Source organism: Xenopus laevis, chromosome 8L (assembly GCF_017654675.1).
Source record: "Xenopus laevis strain J_2021 chromosome 8L, Xenopus_laevis_v10.1, whole genome shotgun sequence".
Taxonomy (NCBI): Eukaryota; Metazoa; Chordata; class Amphibia; order Anura; family Pipidae; genus Xenopus; species Xenopus laevis.
In genome coordinates, this window is record NC_054385.1 from 46982907 (window position 1) to 46997378 (window position 14472).

General features: G+C 39.9%; 1 protein-coding gene and 1 long non-coding RNA gene across 2 annotated transcripts in view; both read right to left on the reverse strand.

Moving 5' to 3' along the window:
• Window positions 1–14472, reverse strand: part of LOC121397027 — a 47689-nt gene that overhangs the window by 32266 nt on the left and 951 nt on the right. Inside the window, exon 2 of the long non-coding RNA XR_005963361.1 lies at window positions 14313–14393. This is a non-coding gene — a long non-coding RNA (uncharacterized LOC121397027). The remainder of the gene's footprint in view (window positions 1–14312; window positions 14394–14472) is intronic.
• Window positions 8564–10156, reverse strand: sox3.L (SRY-box 3 L homeolog; the record flags this gene model as incomplete). Its single annotated transcript, NM_001173404.1, is given in 1 exon segment — window positions 8564–10156. A coding segment is annotated over 1 exon segment (924 nt). The 3' UTR covers window positions 8564–9148.

The window sequence follows — 14472 nt, forward strand, 5'->3', positions numbered from 1 at the left end:
ACCTCAAAACTTGCATTGACAGGCCCAGAATGTGAATCTGTAAATTCTGACAAATGCCAGAAGCGCTGCTGTAAGATGCCAAGGACAGTGACTTTTTATTGGGCCAATGGGGTCCGTTCAGGTTCCCCCAGACTTGAAAGGCCAAGAGATAGAGAGAGTCCCAAGAGGAGCTCTCTACCCATGAAATATAAATCCCTGGGTGCTTAAATAATCAAATTATACAACAGTTTGGAAAAGCACTGAAGAGGGTTTAGTAAAATATAAACAGTAATTTAGATCCGGATCTGGATAAGAGATCTTTCTGTAACTTGGATCTCCAACCCAATAGGGTTGTTTTGACTCCAAATAAGGGTTAATTATAGTTTAGCTGGTACAAGGAACTGTTTAATTATTACATGCAAAAAAAGGAAATCATTTGTAAAAAATATTTACATTATTTGGTTAGAATTGAGTCTATGGGAGATGGCCTTCCCTTAATTCGGAGTTCTCTGGGTGTGTTTCTGGATAATAGATCCTATACCTGTATTGCATATGTGAATCTCAGACATTTAAAATTATTTAGTATTGCAATAAACATTTGCTATCTTTCTATCTTAAAGAATGGAGTCTTCTTCTAATGATGAGCAACATTTTTGCCAAGTTTCGGAGGAAAAAAAAATGCATTTAAACGCTGTTTCGTGAAATTTAGGTGAAACGGGTCAGGAATTCCTCCTATACATCTTTCACACTCTCATTGACTTTGCTGTGCTATATTTTAGGGCTTAGTTCCTAACTCCATTCTCTCTCTTCTCTATCCATATTAAAGTCTTTCCTGGAGGATTTCAGCCAGGAATCTTTAAACCATTCTACTAATCCTTTATCTGAATAGATTTTAGTTCAGTGGCTCTTATACTTCAGGGCTGGATCCCCTGGGAGAGGGGCTTTGGACAGTGGAAGGGGGGGTTCACCCTCGTGACCAGTTAGGGTGAGTTTTGGGAAAAAAAGCCTATTTGCTCACTTAGATTTACTTAAAAATCAGCTTGAAGGTCAATTAAGGTGAGACTTGGGGTGTTTTTCCCTATAACTGTAACCTTTTTATAAACTAAGAGAGACCCTGATCAATTGTTAAACTTTTGAGGGGGGCTTGAATTGAAATATCCAGCAACTACTGCCTTAATGTTATCTTTAAACCATTAATTTAACAAGTCAATATTGTTGCTCCTTTCATGCAGTTTAATATACAAGAAAGGGATGTCCTACACAGACAAATGTCTCCTTTAAGTATTAAAGTCTATTAAAGGTGTCATACATTTATTATAAGCATTGCAATTTGTGAATTATTTAACGCTTCTACTTCTTTCCTACTTTTGAATACTATTTCAATGTTTCTTTGCTATTTTGCAGTCACCACATTGTACAATTCTGTTGCAAAACTTCTTGCATGCAGAAAGGTATATTCTTACCTCTAGGCTGTATGTAACAAAAGATCAGACAGAATGTGCTTTAATACAGATATCACTGAGAGCATCATTCTTGTGAATGCACATTATTAGGGACAAGAGCCTGACACCTATCCTTCAGCCCATAAACTAACCTGATAACCTACTGACCTCTGCAATTTGTAGACTGCCTGCCATAGTGAAGAGATCTTAAAAGCTTAACTTGAAGTGAAATTAGAGTTATATGGTGTATAGTGGGTACTCTGACCATGATAAAAATGTATTATGTGCCATTAGCTGACAAAATAACTTGCTATACTGATCAATAGACTGTTATTATTTTTGACTGGTCCTGGTTTTTCAAAAAATAAAAGACAAAAAAACAAAAAGAGTACATGGCAAATAAAGCCTGAATGTATTTATTTATTTCCTTTATTAGATTAGAAATGTCCTCCCTTACCAGACTACAGGTGACCATACTGTACATGGGCCGATATAAGATGCCGATTCCGTCAGATCAGACAGAGCCTGCAGCTTATCTGCCTCAGACAGGCCTCCCCAACCAATACATGTCTGATATCGATCAGGCAGGTTTAAAGTTCATGTTGGGGCAGAGGACAATAATCGGATCAACCCGATACCGCAGAGGTGGGCAAAAGGGTCAGTGTTTGGGGCAGTACTGAATCTGGATTCCTAGTCTTCCTACAGGCCATTAGTTTAGCAACAGATATTTACAGTACAGGTTGGGATCTGTTATCCGGAAACCTGTTGTCCAGAAAGCTCAAAATTATGGAAAGGCCATCTCCCATAGACTCTATTTTAATCAAATAATCCAATTTTTTTAAAAAAAGATTTCCCTTTTCTCTGTAATAATAAAACAGCTTGTACTTATTGGAAACAAAACCAGCCTATTGGGTCTATTTAATGTTTACATTTTATTTTAGTAGACTTGAGGTTGAAAGATCCAATCTATGGAAAAATCCGGTATCCAGAAAACCCCAGGTATCAATTATTCTGGACAACAGGTTCCATACCTGTATAACACCTCAGGCCTCTTCCTGCAGCCCATTAGTAGATATCTAAAGTATAATACTGTACTTGCAGGATTAATAATGGTGTAGTTCCCAAGCATACTGCTGGCTGCACTGTTTTCACATAGCCAGTAAATATATATATAAGAAATAGTAGAGATCGCACTCGCAGGTCTTAGAAGAAATGAGTGAACTTTTATTTAGTGGACAATCGCTGACGTTTCGGCTGATACAACAGCCTTTCTCGTATATATATATATATATATATATATATATATATATATATACGAGAAAGGCTGTTGTATCAGCCGAAATGTCAGCGATATATATATATATATATATATATATATATATATATATATACATAGCTCCAAAGGTTGCCAACACTCGCAAAAAAAAGGAATTAATTTGCTTGGATGCAGAAACAACAAAATATCTCCAACAACTGTAGAAAGATCCGCATTCATTGACTTTGTAATATACATCCCATTCAGTGGACATATATATATGCAGCAGAGTGACTAAATATTTTGGATATGTCTTATGATACTGTAACATTGATGGAGTAAATATTGATTTGATACTGTTGCTATTTGAACACAGATTCTCCTTCACATTGTTTTTAGATTTTTAAGTGGTTATAATGCACACACTAAATACATGAAATACATGTATTTACTTCTTAACTTTTACAGATATTTTAACCCCTTTTCTAACAGTAGTGCCTTTCTATATGCCTTATATTGGCTATGCACAGAGAAACACTGTCACATATTTAATGGTTAATGGTCACCTATTTGGGTGTGAGAATTTTTTATTGTGCACTGAAATGAGAATAGGGCGTCGCTATTTAACTTGTATGTGTGATGCTTTAACCAGATGCAAGTTGATTGGATATGGGGGTTATTTAATGATGTGTCTCACTTCTGGTTACTATCTTGACGACGGCTCTTTGTGAGCCGAAACGCATTGATACAGCATTCACGAATAAAACTTTTTTGATTTATACTTGATGGTCGTGGCCGTGAGTGCTTTCGTGGACTGTTGTTGATACTTTGGTTAGCACCTGGCAAATTATCAGGTGAATGGTGAGTGCCGATGAATCCTGGATATATATAAATTTATATATGCAAGACATTTATGCTGGCCTGCAGCTCAGTCACAGCACTTGAAATGTAATAATAATGCTATTATTGACACCATGCACATTGGTGAACTGAAGACTAATTTGAGTCTAAGGTGCAGCCAAGTTGAGTGCTGACGTGTTTCTGCAATTGCACTAGAATTCTGGGGGAAATGCTGCACTGGGGGTTGTTCTATCTATGAAATTTCTATAGTTAGAAACTAAACTGCTACTTTGAATTTGGCTATTTTCACCAACCTGAAATGTTAACTGCTTTCTCTTTGATGGGACCAAGGACCCTAGCAAAAAACAAAAAAAGCAGACTGATTGTAAAAGTGGTAGTTCTAACTCTTGTTGTTTGTTGGGGCAGCCAGTGATCTCTCACACACTTTGGGTCATTTATCAACACTGGGCAAATTTGCCCATGGGCAGTAACCCCTGGAAACCAATCAGATAGCTGCATTTATTATTCCACTTGCAGCTGGCTTTAAAAAGCTTATCACTGATTGGTTGCTATATGTAACTGCCCATGGGCAAATTTGCCCAGTGTTGATAAATGAGCCCCACGTGGACTTTCTGGCAGAACCTGTGGTTTAGGACAAAGTTATGCAATATTATGTTATGACAATGCACAGGGGTATTCTATAATAGATTATGCCTGATGGCACACTAAGGGGCAAATTTATCAAATTGTGAAATTAGAGCTCACCACAGAATTAGAGCTCACCCACTTTCTGTTAATTCTTATGGGATAGAAGCCTGTTTATCAAATAGTAAACTCTAACTTTGATAAATAGGCTTCTAATAATCTCATAGGAATGAACAGAAAGTGGATGAGCTCTAATTCTGTGGTGAGCTCTAATCTCACAATTTGATAAATTTGCCACCAATAGATTAGTTGCCTACAGTAGCACTACCGCAGGTGAATAATTTCCTGAAAAAACGTTCCCACCAGCAATAAAATAAATCAACGGTGGGAAAACATATGTGCTGCTTCAAGTTTTTTATGTAGACCAAAGTTTCCTCGCAAGGCAACTTCAGGCTACTTTAGAAAGCCGGAGCAACTCATATGTTTCCTCACCAGCAATTTAAGTGCCAGTGGGAAGGAAAATGGATATGTTTTGTTGCCCACTGTAGTGCAGATTTATCATGGGTTATTAGGGAAATGGCACATAGGGAACTGCTCACCACACAGAAATTGGTAGATATTGATCATTCCCTTTTAAGGATAAGGTCACACTAGGCGTTTCGGGGAGATTTAGTCGCCTGGCTACTAATCGCCTCGTCTATGTGGCGAGCAATCTCCCCGAACGCCTTCCCTCACTCTGCGCTGGCAATATCGCCGGCACTAATCACACACGGAAATTAGTTTTCTGAAGTCGCCCGAAGTTTTGCAAAACAAATCGCCCCGTGTGATTAGTGCCGAAATGGTGTTAAATTGGAGCAGAATGTTTGTTCATACCAGAAAATCATCAAATGACAAACTCGTGGCCTTAAGAACTGCACTTTTCTTTATGTCATCTTAAGCCAATTTTTTACATGGTCAGAAAATTTGGATGTTATTAACATCAGCAAAATGCTTTTCATAATGCCAAAAAACTTACACCAAATGGGCTGTCATATTCTTTAACCTAAGTCATGCTTACCTTTACAGAGTTTGAGAGAGAAAAGGAGAGAGGGGAGGGGGAGAGAGAGAGAGAGAGAGAGAGAGAGAGAGAGAGAGAGAGAGAGAGAGAGAGAGAGAGAGAGAGAGAGAGAGAGCAAAACAAATGTGAATAAATGTGGGAGCTGTATAGATTGTATTTTGTGTTACCCCTGCAGTGCCAATGCAACTTTGTTGTTGAAAAGAGTTTTGCATGAACTGCTGTAGCCACGGATAAATCTTTTAAAAGGCTGTCAGAAAAGACCCCCTAACAAGAAGTCTCAGGTGAAGAACTAGATCATTCTGGTATGGACTCCAACAGGGCTAAACCCCACAACCAATCATTAATTTTACTATTGCAGGTGGCTACTAATAGATCCCATTGTTTCCCAAGAGCCCAAATCCTCTTTACTCTGGGGTCATCAACTTGCTGAGAGTCTTCTGATTCCCATGCCCCCCCAAAAAATGAATGTTTCAGTAAATCATAGGGGGCCTACATCTTGCAGGAGTGAAGAAAATAGAGAACTTGATTTCTAATCACCGCCCTGTTCCATATTTTTCTATACCACTGGCAACAATGGCACCTATTTGTAGCCAGCCACACTTTATTCCAATGTTACATTTAACCAAAACATCAATTTTAGATGAAGGAGTTTTATAGATGGTCCTCATTCTTGTATAGTATAAACTGTCAGCTCTTTGTGTGAATCTTGTTTCAGAGTTACTTGCAACTCCAAATGTAGCTATTCTCTTAATTGAAAGCTCAGGTTTTATGCAGAATAGTTTTCTCTTTCCTGGGGATAGTTATAGCAATCGGTCCCCAAAATAAGCACATGATTACAGTTAGCCGTCATCCAACCCACAACAAGCTCATGTCCAAATTATTACCATTACCACAACAGAGAAGCCATACACCTTTTTGAACAGAGCGATTTGCACTAGATCAGTGTTAATTACAAAAAAACGAAGCTCCTCATTTTAATAGTTTCTGGTTGCAGCTTGCCCTTTTCTATCCAAATATTATATAGATATAGATAGATGATATATATATATATATATATATACATACATACATATATAGATATATATATATTTATAGAGAGATAGAGAGATAGAGAGATAGAGAGATAGAGAGATAGAGAGATAGAGAGATAGGATAGTTTATCTTTTTTTTTTTTCATTTAGAACCTAGACAGTAAGTCATTGCATACAGCATAGTTCGTTTACACCACAAATTTCTCAAGTCTCTTTTTTTTTCCTGTTTCTTTGCATTAAGTGAGGAAGAGACAGTTACCCACCAAGTATTGTTTGACTGCAAGTGTCGCATCCCGCCAACAGCTTTGATTGGGGTACTGGGAGGGAGCCATATAAATCAACTCTAGAACAGATCTATAGAAAGCACCATATTGATGGTTATGTATTTGCAGGACAAGAACAGTGTCAATCAGTGTTTTTTTCCTTTCTCAAAGGCTATAGGATTAGCCGAAACGACAGTGATTTATTTTCAATAAATTTCACCGATTTTTTGCATCTTAAGACCTGTGAGTGCTCGCCATTTTCCAGGATATCTTACTTACTTTGCTGATAGCACCCAGGCACCAAACACTTTTCTTACTAGTAGTGCCGGCCCAACATGGACGATAGATAGAGAGAGAGAGAGAGAGAGAGAGAGAGAGAGAGAGAGAGAGAGAGAGAGAGAGAGAGAGAGAGAGAGAGAGAGAGAGAGAGATAGAGATATATACACACACACACACACAAAAGCCATGAATATCTTGTCAATGATATCCTTATAAATGGGTAGTTCTAATGTCATCAGTTATAAACAGTGAGTTCTGATGTCATTTCTGTCACATGACTCGCTGAAATTTGTGTATTATAATAAAGTACCACCTCTTGTAAATTATAAGGATATTAGAAGTTACCTTCGGAGTTTCATGACCGGTATAAAAACACTCTGCCTTCAGCCTCGTGTTTTTATATGATCATGAAACTCTGCGGTAACTTATAATATCCTTATAATTTACGAGCAGGGGTGCTCCGCCAATGAGGCGAGTTGAGGCTGTCGCCTCAGGCGGCAGCGCCCCACTAGGTACCAGGGGCAGCAAAAATGCTGCTCCTGGTACTTTAAGAGTAAATTTCCGGGGGAGGAGGGGCAGCAGCAACTGCTGCTGCCTCAGGTCGCCGGAGGGGCCAGGATCGCCCCTGTTTACGAGAAGGGGTACTTTATGCATTATATAGTACACAGAAGCCATGAATATCTTGTAAATGATATCCTTATAAACTGCGAGTTCTGATATCATTTCTGTCACATGACTCACTGAAACTTGTGTATTCTAATAAATAAAGTATTAGAAGTTACCTCTGCGTTCCATGACCTGTATATTATTCAGCTTTCCTTTCAAAAAATAAGGCAGCAAATAACCTTTCCAACTTTATTTTTCATTCATGCCATAACCCCCAAGTTTGTGTACCAATAAATAAATAAATAATTTAAAAAAAAAGGGAAACCCTGGGCGAAAGTGTCTGATGGAGACTGGTCAGTCAGGAATTGGTGAGCCTGTGGGGCTAACGCTCATTAAAGCAACAGATGGCAGGTGAAGTGCAGATTCAGCTGTGCACAGAAACCTCAGCGCGCCCTTGTAAATATGTATGAGCCAAGATACTCGCCAATGACTAAATCATTTCATTTGCATCTCCAGCACATTAAATGGCACCTTAGCCACACAGGGAATACTTTGCCGGATCGGCTGCAGGCGCAACTGCTGCGTCTGTTTGGTGGGTAATATATGGAGCAATTTGATTTATTTAGCCCCAAGGGGGAAAAAAAAACGCTTCTTGCTGCTCAGCTGCTGCGGAGGTGGAGGGCCAGACTAGAGATTTGTTAGGGAAATGGAGAGGGGGGTGGAGTGTAGATCATTTGGAAAATTAAAAAAAAAAAAAAAAAAAAAAAAAACCCATAAAACTAAAATGTTTACCAAGAGTTTGAGAGCAATATTTCCTGCAGAAACACCACCGTCTATTAAAGCTATAGTAATAATAGAGGCAGACCAGGTTGGATAATAAGGAGTTAAAGTTTAGCAGATATAGGAAAACATAAGAAATAGAGTTTACATAGAACTCATTAACTTACAGCCTTAATAAATGGTGGAGTAAAGAAATCTTCCCTCCTAAACATATATGTAGTGTTTAAAATGTAGTTTTTGGAAGTTGTTTTATGGAGACAATTAGAGGGCAATTACAAACCTCAATGCAAAAATCAATTGCTTATACCGGAATTAAAGGGCTACGAACTTAACCCAACAGCAAGATGAAACAAAACAAATTCCATGTAGAAAACAGGAGACTCAAATACATTCCTCATAGAAAAATTTATTATGTCGTTTACTTTCATGTCAAATTCTTTAGAAAACCCAGTAAAACAATTCTAAAGCATTTGTGGGCGATCGGTTAAACAATTCACAGTTAAGTATGAACCAGAAAAAAAAAAAAAGTTGATTTCAAATGGAGAAAAACAAAAATACATACTATAAATTAAAAGAAAAAAAAAAAAAAGTCCTGTTTGCGACCCGCACAGTTTTTGTAAAGACAAGTCTAAAAAATAAAAAAAGCAAACGATAAAAACCTACAGTTTTGGATAAAACCCAAGTCAATCTTGAGCTTGTCGTTAAAACGTGTAAACATTATAGTCCCAACTTCTACAAACTGAAGGTTCTGCTCAGTGGGATAAAGGAGCCCCTGGGGTTTAAAAGAACCAACACAAAATCATCCTCCCCCCCCCCCCCCAACAAAAAGTACATAAAATATTGTGCTCTATAAAGGAAGTTTGCGCAAACTTTTTTTGTACAAAATAACCCCTTGATTCACTGTCCTCAAGTGGTGGTTGTTCAACGAAGTGTGTTGCCAGGCAAGCAAAGAGTCAAAGAGACAAGTGTTATTATATGTGAGTGAGCGGTACCGTGCCATTAACCCCCGGGCCGCCGGCACTCTGGTAGTGTTGGTGTACACTATGCAGTCTGCTATTCTGAAGGGAAGAATGGTCGCCGGCGTCTCCACCTGGAGGCAGGTACATGCTGATCATATCTCGCAGGTCTCCCAGGCAGGCCCTCTGTGTGTGGGAGGTGATGGCCGGAGGGGGGGAGCTGGGTTCGGATTTCACCACTGAGCCCATGGAAGCCAAGCTCATGACCGTGGAGCTCTGCTGGTTGTAGGCAGGGGACATGCTGTAGGTGGAGGCGGCGGCATTCATGTAAGTCTGCGCAGAGGACATCATGGGGCTGTACTGGAGGCCGCCCATGTCATACCTGTGCTGGATCTGCTGCATCTGGCTGCTGTTCATGGCCGGGTGTTGGCCGTAGCCCAGTTGCTCCTGCATCAGCGAATAAGCGCCATTAGTCCAGCCGTTCATGTGCGGGTAAGTGTCTATCCTCTGTCCGACTCCGCCGGACACCGGGTTGATTCCTGGAGCTAAAAGGTTGCCGGGCAGGGAGTACTTGTCCTTTTTCAGGAGGGTCTTGGTCTTCCTGCGGGGTCGGTACTTGTAATCCGGGTAGTCCTTCATGTGCACAGCCCTCAGCCTCTTGGCTTCGTCGATGAAGGGTCTCTTCTCGGAGTCGCTGAGCAGCTTCCAGTCGGCCCCCAGTCGCTTGCTGATCTCCGAGTTGTGCATTTTGGGGTTCTCCTGAGCCATCTTTCTGCGCTGCCCCCGGGACCAAACCATAAACGCGTTCATCGGCCGCTTCACCCGATCCTGATCCGGAGTGGAAGTATTACCTTTGCCTCCTGGGGTGCCGGGGCCCCCGCTCAGCGCATTGCTCTGCTGCACGGGGCTCTTCATGTCTGTGTCCAACATGCTATACATCTGGAGCTGCGGGTGATGGGGAAACTGCACGAGAAAAAGCTGCGCTGTCACACAGATCCCGGCACAAAACTTCCCTATAACTCCTGCTGCTCAAGAACAAGTGCTTCTGGCCTGTCGGCTTTGCGCCTGGCCATTAATGCCCAATCCTCAGCCAATCACAGGCCGCGCTCCCAGACCAACCCCCTCCCCCGGCTCCTGTGGCGCATTAACCCTCCTCCCCGCTGGGCAGGTGTGATGTCTGATGCGCTATAGCTAGCGGGGCCCGCGTCGGAAAAGGTTAAATCCTCCCTACTTGCTTAATTCATATTTCCTCATTGCGAGAGACACATTCATAGTCTGTATACTGTCCTGCCACATCTTTCTGTTAATATTCCACTTATATTGGCTTTTCCACTTCCACTATTCAATTTAGTGCACAACTTTCCCTTTCTATTAATCAATTTCGCGCAGAACACTCTGCATCTGCATACATTCTGTATTTATATATATATTCTGTATTTATATGTATTCTGTATCTTTATAAACTCTGTATCTCTTTAAATTCTGACTGTATCTATATATATTCTGTATCTATATATATTCTATATCTCTAAATTCTGTATCTATATACTGTATATTCTGTATCTCTATACATTCTGTATTTATATAAATTCTGTATCTATATAAATTCTGTATCTATAGGCTTGTACAGAACTTATATTGCATTTAACATGTAAGTATTGCACAACATTCTATTTGTATTAGCCCCATCATTATAGCAGAAGATTCCACTTCTATTAGTCTTGCCACTTGTATAGCATTTATTATAACCCAACATTCTACATCTATTTACCTTTCATCTTGTGTACAATCTATAACAGAACATTCTTTTAATCTTACTATTAGTATATGATTTATAGCAGAACATTATATTTAGGTTAGCCTTTCCTGTTATTTATAGCAGAATCTTAAATTGTTTGGGCTGCTGAGAATCGCAGGACAAATTAAGCTTGAATCACTGCAGGTTGAGTTATTTTAACCCTATAGTAGCCTCCTAAGAGAGAAATCTTATCGATAAAAATCGGAAGAAATATAATTAAAGCAGCCAATCAAAATCCCACAGGATCCTGCACATGGAGTCCTGGCACATTGACATTATAGATTGTATGTAGGACATTATAGATTGTATGTAGGATATTAAAGATTGTATGTAGGACATTATAGATTGTGTGTAGGATATTATAGATTGTGTGTAGGATATTATAGATTGTATTTAGGATATTATAGATTATATGTAGGATATTATAGATTGTATGTAGGACCAAATGCTCAGAGGGGTAATGTTGGTGTTGTACAAGTGGCTGAAATGAAACAGAATTGGCATTATGACTTTACTGAGTGACTTTTGTTTCCCTACAAGCTGTCCCTCTTTGTTCTGGAAATGATAAACTAAAAGGACAATGTTTGTGTGTTTGTAGCCCAGACCCAGGTCGGGAGTGTGGCTGAGGATCTTTTAGGAAACTCCTGGAATAAATTCCATTTTATTTTTGGCTTGGGAAGGGAGGGCAGGTGTCACTGATGATGGACCTTCAGGGAAGGGAGGGCAGGTGTCAGTCTGTTAATGGACTTTTGTTTGCTCTTGGAAGGAGTCCGTGCAGGTAACAGTAGTTTGAGTTTCAAGCAAAACAACCAGAACAAGTTGAAGCGATGTTATCTGTCCAGCCCCGGCTCACAAAGCTCTCAGCACTGGGGGGGTCTACTGCAGGCAGAGGGGGATTAGTCAGTTGGGCACATGCACCTGATCTCACTGGACACAGGCTGGGGAAGCTATTTACTCAATATATATGTGTGTGTGTGAGATCTATATACTCACATAAGTCAGTGACGTTTGCTAGAGACAAGGGTAACCGCCTGCCTGTGTTATGGGAAAGTTAGAATTCCCCTATAATTTGACCGATGCTGATCTTCTTGGCCAGTTGGCTGTTTTTCCAGTTGGCTGCAGGTGGGGGGATGGGCTGGCGGGAGAATCTCTTTGCCATGGAAACATTAAGCTTTTGCCACTGAAAAGAAAGTTTGGGGGGGGAGGTCAGAGTTGTCAATCACAGGGACCTATCCACCCCCGCCCCCCGTAGAGCCGACCCTCCCTCCGCTGCCTGCTACTAGGCTGCCTGCAGTGGGGCCCTAACAAAGGGGCCTGGGGATGGGGCAACCATGGGACGTTTCCTGTTAGGAATGACTGCAGCTCTGTGCCTGCCTTTTCCCTCCTCCTGATCCGTCTGATGATCATCGGGGTACATCATGCTTGCCATTAGCTGCAGTCTCTGTATAACGCGCTCTGCGCTCAGCAGCCGTGTATAAGTGCAATTGTAATCATTCGCTATAAGGCGAGGGCTGCAGTAAGTGCCTGCAAAACTTTCCCTGCAAATCTGCGCCTTTAATAATAATAGTAATAAATAATAATAATTCTCAGCCTCTAATAATAATTCTGCACCTATTATAATAATAATTCTGAGCCTCTAATAATAAAAATAATTCTGTGCCTATAATAATAATAATTCTGAGCCTATAATAATAATAATAATTCTACGCCTATAATAACGCCATTCATTCTAACAGCAGAACCAAAGACAGACAGACTGATTATGATGGACTGGCAGCGCATATAAAGCGAGGGCAAGGGATCACTATAGAATAATACAGATGAGCACATGCACCTGTTGCACCACTCCGGGCTTCCGTACAGCTTGTTTGTAGCCGAACACAGTGATTTAGATCGGCTTTGGTTCTGAAACAAGTTTATTGCAAACATGCATTTCAACAACTGCAGCTTGCACATTATAGTAGGAAATTAAGTTTCCTTTTTTTTTTCTTCTTGTTGGGTGTTTGTGCTACAATATAGACTGTGCTTTGGATTACACAATACATACATTTCTACATTTCCCTGCAAGATGCTGTAGAACTGCAAATCTCAGAATCCTACCCAGGACCGAGACCTGGAGAGTCACAGGTTGCCCACCCCTTGCATATAGGGCTCATACGAGCCATTCTGTCTGATCCAATTGTTCATTCTAAGCGCCTGGGAGAGGGAGATGCTGATAATTAGCCTATTAATAACAGGGTTATTTCATCCTGTGATTGTGACACATTGGATTTGGGCTGCCATGGAGTGGAACCAGAGAAAGCCCACCCAAATATGAATCCGGGAACAGATGTCCTCACCCCAGGCCCCTCAGAAATAACTCTGTGCCTATTTATCTCTCCCATGATCTACCTGTCCTGTCTCCCTCCCTAATACATCAATATGGCCCATGATCATATGTCCCACTTTGTTGCAGCTACAGTATCTAATACATTCCCTTTTTGTATTCATTTAGTTTTATCTCGTCAGCACTTATCAAAATGTTCCTTAACAATACCCCATCTTCTGTATATCAAAACACAAGAACGAATAAATATTGTAAAGTGAAATATTTTATGAACCAAGTTAAGTCATTATTTAATAAACGGTATCAATGAGCTAAGACAAATAAGTGTATAAATACAGGCCCTGCTGCAGTGCTGAGCTACATTTCCCCAGTCTGGATTCAGCAAGGGGCTTTTGCTTGTGTCTCCCAGGGCTAAAAGCCTCATTCCCAGCCAAGTAGCCCATTGCAGGTGCAGGAATCACACATACACATCCCCCTTAGGGCTTTCCAGTTCAGAAAGCACTAATTAACACTTCCCCAATAATAAAATTAGCTAATCGTGTAATAATACATATTGTAGGGATTTCGAGAAATTGGGTGACAAGCAGAGGAGCAAAAATAATGACTATATTCCATTAAAAGAAATAATAATAATAAAAAAAAAAGTGCTGGTGGTTTTTCCGTTGATGCAACTGGAATAATAATTAGCCCAATACAACAAGGAAGCCTCTCTAGCTCTCAATACAAAGTTGTTGCAAAAGGGAAACTTCTGAACTGAAACAAAGTCCAATTCGTTTTAATGTAACATACACTTATAAAGTAGAGACTTGTAAACCATCACAATGTTTGTAATAGGAATGGAATTCATTTGCAGCAATATTCTTTATCATGGACTGAATATATAAAAAAATTATTATAGAGACAATTTTAAAGTAGTGAAAACCTTTTTTTTTTTAAATTAGAAAATACATTTAATAGAATTTTTTTTTTTGAATTGTGTTGCAGTAACTTGTATTCATATATTTATTCGTTTAATATAATTATAATAAATGCAACTGGTTTGGTCCCATACTCACTGACTAAATGATACAGGGGGGAGACTCTCTCTTTCTAATCGTTTCTCTTGCTGTCCAAACATCCGGACCCAGGGGACATTGCTTGATCGCACCAAAAAGAAAGAGCAGAAACAATGATACAATGAATGCACTTAATTTAAATATATAAATTTAGTCAAAA